The sequence below is a fragment of the Octopus bimaculoides genome, chromosome 11 (assembly GCF_001194135.2).
Source record: "Octopus bimaculoides isolate UCB-OBI-ISO-001 chromosome 11, ASM119413v2, whole genome shotgun sequence".
Classification (NCBI taxonomy): domain Eukaryota; kingdom Metazoa; phylum Mollusca; class Cephalopoda; order Octopoda; family Octopodidae; genus Octopus; species Octopus bimaculoides.
Window position 1 is genome coordinate 76757464 of NC_068991.1, and position 7409 is coordinate 76764872.

General features: G+C 31.0%; 1 protein-coding gene across 1 annotated transcript in view; it reads right to left on the reverse strand.

Moving 5' to 3' along the window:
* Nucleotides 1-908: 908 nt before the first annotated feature.
* Nucleotides 909-7409, reverse strand: part of LOC106867931 (ras-like GTP-binding protein RHO) — a 98063-nt gene continuing 91562 nt past the window's right edge. The window contains exon 4 of the mRNA XM_052971944.1: nucleotides 909-4194. Coding sequence (XP_052827904.1) covers nucleotides 3772-4194 — 423 coding nt within the window. The 3' untranslated portion in view covers nucleotides 909-3771. The remainder of the gene's footprint in view (nucleotides 4195-7409) is intronic.

Here is a 7409-nt window from a genome sequence, read left to right on the forward strand (position 1 = left end):
TGGACTGGTTCTTGTGCGGTTGGCACATGAGATGCACCATTTTGAGCGTGGCCGTTGCCAGTACCGCCTGACTGGCTCCTGTAGGATTTTCGAGCGAGATCGTTGCCAGTGCCCCTGGACTGGCTTGTGCGGGTGGCACATAAAAGACACCATTTCGAGCGGGTGACACGTAAAAGCACCCACTACACTCTCTGAGTGGTTGGCGTTAGGAAGGGCATCCAGCTGTAGAAACTCTGCCAAATCAGACTGGAGCCTGGTGTTGCCATCCGGTTTCACCAGTCCTCAGTCAAATCGTCCAACCCATGCTAGCATGGAAAGCGGACGTTAAACGATGATGATGATGATCATCATCGAATTAGTTTTCTTTATAAATTTACATCTCATCATTTTATCCAGCCTTCCTAAAATTTAAACGTGGTTATAACAATTTTTCAGCCAGTTATCTCCCTTAGTCCAATATTTTCCTTAAGACTGCAACTAAGAAATATTCAGTTAATGCAGTAACCGAAAAAACGCCAACTGCAAATCAATGGCACGGAGTTTATTCAATCAAAACGATTTATCTTTTTGTCAAAATTATCAATACAAACGGCCAAAGAACTCCCAATCACAAGTCGTTGACAAATAAGCAATTTATGTTTTGTTTTTGTTTCACTGAACACATCTCCCATTCAATTTTCCGTTGTGAATGAAGCTTAATCTGAATTCGAATTGAAAAGAAATAAACCAGTTCAGGGAGAAGCGGTCCATTAACCCTGACCCCGCAGCACATAATGTATACAAGAACAACCAGCAGATTCAATAAAAAGAACATCTATCACTTGTAAAGGATTTTTCTTGAAATTCTTTTTTAGTTTAATAATGGGAACTTTGAAAAGACGCTAATCCACAAACTGACAACACTGACATAACTGTTCTGTAAGTTTTATTTTTATTTTTAAAAAAAAAATTATAATTTTTTTTTTTTTAAGGTGGGGAATAACGGCAAAGCAAGAACATTATTCATTCATCTTTGGGAGAGACTCAAAACAAAATTTATAAAATTCAAAAATAAACGTAATTATATTTTTTCTTTCTTCTCCAGAGATATTTCAGAATACAATATGAAACTAGGATAAAGGGAAAAAAAAAAGAGAAAAAAAAAAAACAGTATGAGAACGATTAAGATAGAAAGTAAAAATAAATCTAGGATAACCAAGGTTTAATTATCCTTCAGTTTTGGTTGAATGTTGCAGTTAAAAAAATATTTTTAATTTTTGAAAAGGAAGAAAAGGATAAAGCCAAAGTGACAATTGTAACTTGAAAAATAACCTGGAAAGTTAACATAAAAGTAGGAGATTCAATGGTGTACACAAGCTCTGAAAGAGAATGTTAATCTAAAAATTAAACTGATAGATTTGTTTCTGACATTGTTAAATGGTGACATTAAACCAATATTAAAAAAGTTGAGACTGTTTAAGGCACCAACATCCAAATTCTACCCAGCAGCAATAGCTTCATGTACCATAGAATTTCTGATGGAGCGAAACACCTACCTTAATAATAGTACGTGTCATTCAAGAGAATTTTTTTTTTAACTTGTGGTACAAATGGAGGTTGTTTTTCAGGGGAAAAAAAAAAAAAAAAAAAAAAAAAAAAAAAAAAAAAAGGGGTGTGAGGAAGGGGTATATTTAATTGAAAAATCCGTATTCTATAGACTTTGCCACGCGAAGGGATGGGATGTCAGGATTTAAGTGTATAAATTTACTACATTTAATAAAATGTTTCACAGATTAGTTTTCAAAATATAAGCCTCAGGAGAAACAGCGTTTCTACATGATTGTTATAGATTTATACCAACTGACTTCATTGAAATTTTATAATGAACCACTTTGAAGTAGTACAAGCATACCACTGAGATGGCAAGATAAATAAACACAGCTACAGCATACAGTTAAGCTTGCTAGAATCTCAATAAGCTTTCTTTAACACCATTCAAACGTAAAATCTAAGCTTCCTTGCTACTTCAGTTGAAATTTTGTTTGAACTGGATGAACTGGTATTAGGAATACATTGAAGATTCTACAAGAAGCAAATGTGTTTGAAAGACCACCTATCGTATCAAAATAAGAAATTTTAAAAAACATTTTTGCTTCGTCTAACTAGGAAAACAATGTCTTTTGTTAAGTCTTAGCTGAACTAATAAATGTTGGTTGATTGTCCTTAACTCAGATTAGGAAAATTAGACAAACTTTAAAAACAACTTTTTAATCAAATAAGAACCTTTATTACAGATTTTCTTCAACTACATGCTTGTTAATACTCAAAAAAAGTCAATGAAGAATTCTGTACACGTGCACACAGGAACAAGAAAATATATTTGGAACAGTTTTAAAAACACAACCTATTTGGAACATCTTAACTCAGTTCCTGCAATGCTTATTCTTGCTGATAATTAAAAAGCAATTTAAGGCTTTTTTTTTTTTTTTTTGAGAATGTCTTAATTATATTAGAAAGAAAAAAAAAAAAGACTTAATATGAGGAATTGTAATTCTGGCACAAGTTTATTCCGTTAAAAAAAAAAAAAAATTTGGAGCAGTCAGATATAAAAATCAGACAAAATTAAAAGAATTAAAAACCTGTTATATCACTGAAGAAGCAGCCAGTCTTTATACAATAAAGAACAGTGAATCCCTTCATCAGTAGATATTTTATTAGGGTTAATAATATTAGTTCAATAAAGGTGAAATAACTAAGTCTTAAGAAAAAAATCTGCCAAATTATATTCACCATATCATTAAAAAGTGACAGCTGAAGATGAAAGACTTTCTTTATGATGTAGATAAAGCTGTCTGATAAAAAAAGGTAACACCATTCCAGATAGCTACCTAGAGAAAAAGTTTTAATCCATTCATCCAAATACATTTATGACGGAAAGCAGGTATGTGGTTTAAAATAATGATTTTGGTCTCTGTATCTATTAGTACTGCAGTTGACAGATACCTGAAGACAGCTACAGATGAGCAATAAGGCGGCAGAAAATATTCTAACTTAGAAAAATAATACTTCAATGTTGGAAGATACCAGCACACAATTTAGCTACAATGGTCAGGTTTACTATCTCTCCAATATTTCAAAGAGAGATTAAGTTTGTTTTTTTATTCAGATTTACTTTCGTTTTGTTACGATAAGAAAAAAATACTGGCATAATAATAATAATACAAACCGTTTAACTATAACCAATGGCAAATGAAAAAAAAAAAATATGTTGAAATAAAATGTTATGCAAACAGGAATGAATACCAGCATAAGAGTAGGAAAAAGTGTTCATGAATGCATATTGAAAAGGCTGTCGAGCATGGTGCCAATAGCAACATGAACAATTTCGTTTTATGTATCTACAGACATACAAACCAATCAACCATGCACACACATACCTATCTGTAGTCCACATGTCCATACAAACATTTTTCATTTTTTAAATTCATTTTAAATATAATTTCATATATATATATTCTTTTTTATAATTTTTATCATCTCGTTCAAACTGACTTGCAAAAAAAATCAGTGAATCAAATTGATTAGATTTAGATTAGATATCTGCAAAAAGTGGACTAAGTTTGTGAACATTGGAGAAAGCAGCAAGTTTTTCTTTTTTTTTTTTTGTAACAAAAAGCATGTTTTGAAAAAAAAAAAAAAAAAGTTTCCTTTTCTTTGTTGTAAGTGGGATACATAAGTGGGGGGGGAGAGGAAAAAGTTGGAAAGAATGAGAAAAATTGATGCGTGTCCAAATTACAACATGGTACAGGCTCCTTTCTTCTTCTTCTTTACTTGAAGTGCTGCCCGAGTAGCTGTTTCAAACACTTCTCTCACACCATCTTTGGTCTTAGCAGAACATTCTAAGTAACTATAGGCATTGATCTTTTCAGCCATAGCACGACCATCTTCGGGTCGTACAGGTTCCTGCTTCATCTTCATAAGTTCTCTCTTTGTATTTTCATCATTTCGAAGATCTTTCTTATTGCCGACCAAAATGATAGGAACATTAGGACAAAAGTGTTTCACTTCGGGGGTCCACTTCTCCGGTATATTTTCCAAACTGTCTGGACTGTCGATAGAAAAGCACATAAGAATCACATCTGTGTCAGGGTAAGACAAAGGTCGCAGCCTATCATAATCTTCTTGTCCAGCAGTATCCCAAAGAGCCAATTCAACCTACGAAAGAAAATTCAAATCGTTAATTAAATATATTCCTAAAACATTGAAAATTAATACAAACATTAGCATTCTCAGCCATTATAAAATAATCTAATTTTGGAAATAGGAAACTAGGTTTGTTTTTTTGTTATTATTATAATTGAAAAAGTCTTTCAATTTTGAAAATAAATGAAGGAATTTAGTAAAAAATTTTTTTTTTAATTCATTAAGCTGGTGCTTAGAACATAACATGAAATTTTGATGGAAGGTTTCCATTCATAAAATAAGTGGTCTGAAGTTGCTTAATATCAAAAAGATTAACAGACCGGTGATGAGAACAAATTAAATAAAGATTCTATTACTAATCCCACAGCCCCTAATTTAACCATGAAAAATTGAATTAAAATTTAGCAAGTCTTTCATATTGTTAATATAGATGAAAATAGGATTATAATTTAGTACCTACATTATGTGGGGCCTTCAGGATACGAATATTATCCTTGGTTCCTAAATGATTGCTAGTTTGAATCCAATCTACTACTATGTAACACACCCAGGGACATTAAAACAAGATGACAAATTGATCAATGGTGGGCATATAAATATTAAAAAATATTTTTACTTTGAAAAATGAGGTTAATAATCTGAGAGATTATAATCAGAATAAGTCACCCAATATTTATAAAACTTTATAGATTTAAATGCATGAAAACATCAATGTTCAGTAACTTTTCTAGATTATGTTATGATCTATGAATTTACAACCAGCTTAGTTTAAAATTTTTAAAAATAGAAAACATTTAGACTGAAATACAAACAGCAAGACAAGAATTAAGAAAAAAAAACACCTTCCTGCTTTTTAAACCCCAAAGCAGTTACAAAAATATTACAGAAAAAAAAAAAAAATTGAATATATTCTTTCAAATAAGAATGTATTTTAAAAACTTAAGATCTAATTTTATTTAGGCAAATAAAGTACTAAGATGGCTTATAAAGTTTGCAATACTTTCATTGTCCACCCTCTAAATATCAAAAATGTTTAAGCATGTATTTACTGCATAAATACATTGAGACCTAACTGTATAGTCAGTAATGGTTTTGCAGTTTTCTTGCATTCATATTTCATCTCTTACTCTTTCTGCTATCACCCCGTCCTATCAAGTGTCCTCTTCCATAACTGATATCTCTTCTACCTGCTGGAGAAGAAAAAAAACAATCCTCTACTGCTGCTGGTGGATGACGAGAAAAATGAGGCTGAGTGTGACCACTTTAAATGTTGATTCCATGACAAAATGCACCCAGTACATTCTGCAGACTGATTGGCAACAGGAAGAGCATAATATTTCAAAAATGGAAATGTGCAAGAGCGACCCTGATTCCAACCCGTTCTAAAAAGAAAGCAAGTAACTGAATAAGAACCAACTCGCCCATCCAATCCATGCCAATATAATGAAAAGTGTATAATAAATATTAAAAAAAAAAAAAAAGGCAGTATCCTATACATTTAGGTTACTAATTTTATAGTACTTAACGGAAAATTCAATTAGCATACTGTGCTATACCAACCTTGTACTTTATTCATGCTGTCTTCTCAGTTATGTTATCAATGGACAACAGATCAGCAATACATTTTTGAACTTCCACACCAAATAATTTCCTTGACAATACTGTTCGATATTGAGAATAGCTAATGACTAAAATCTAAATTTTAAGCACTAAGATTCAATAGAATTTAAGTGACTGCAAAATTCTCATAACCTTTTAGCTATACAAAGATATGGATTTCTTTACAAAACCATAAAGACTTTAGTTTTTCAAAAAGGAAAATTTATTAGTTGATATTTTATTGTATTTCCTATATCACACATTATATCCATGAGAGATTTTAGCAAAAATTTAGAAGCTGAAATAAAATATTTTAATTATTAAGCAATTATAAATATCCCCACTTAATACATTCTAGAGAAAAGAAAATTATTTTGACTAATCAGAGTCAAATGGTTCATTTAAGTGAAAAAAACAGACAAAAATTGAATATCAGCCAGAATTTTATTTGGAGCACATGATACAGAAATTATAATCTTATCGACATTATAAGAATATTAAACATGAAAATGACATACTGGAATGTGTCACAGAAGTTTTTTCAATGCTGGAATATAAAGCTATCAACATTTGGGCCATTAACTATCAAGTACTATCACAGTAGAACAATGTTTTATATCTTCATTTAAATTAACTACAGAAAAACCTCCAAATCCCACACTTGAAACTGAAACCAAATTTCAACACTAAATGGCATCAGAATTACCATTATCTAAGATTTGAAGTGAGGGGGAAAGAATCGTAAATTGCAAACATTCCATGTTACAGATATATTGCATTCCTGAAAACTTTGCCATAATGTGGAATTCCAAAAAACACAGGACTTTTGCACTACAGTGTTCCACGTTACAGCAAGAATTTAAAAGGAATGCAACACCTGTAACTTGGAAAATACCAATATATTCAAAGTTTATCTGCCACTTATATTTGCGTCCTTGTACGTTTAATAGACAATTTTGAGATTAAAACAAAATAGATGTTAACGCAAATAATTGGATGACTTAATACAATCAGTATTCTAAGAAAAACTTATATACTAACAGCTTAAATGGAGCACTGTGTAAAAAATGAGCAATATTTTAAAATCGATATTACTGAAGTCAAATGCCAAGTGGCAATATAATGGTTAATTTTTAACCAAGGTACTTATACTTTCTCACATTCTATCCACCAAAACTAGGCTATTTCTCATTTCCAAAATCCATAAATTAAAACTGCTTTACAAGGAAGACAAATTCAACTTTATTCTAAATTTAACAGAATGTTGCAATCCAGAAAATACAAGTTCCAGCAGCCATGTTATAAAGAAAAAAAAAAGCTTTTCGTTATTATTTAAGTAGCAATTTTTTTAAGGCACTAAGGCCATTATGCACAAGAACTGTCCAAAAAATAATGCAGAGGGAACAGCATGATTAAATGAATAATGCTATGAAATTATCAATTATGTTTTGAAAGAGATTACGAGTATTAATCAAATGGAAACTAGATATATTTCAACCAAAGTTTCAGGTTCAATCACAACTAGAAACTTTCAAGGCTCAACATGTTTACATTTCTTCAACAAGTAAACAAAGAGCAAAGACAAACCAGAGATGTCAAAATTTAAAATAAAAAAAAAATTTAAAAAA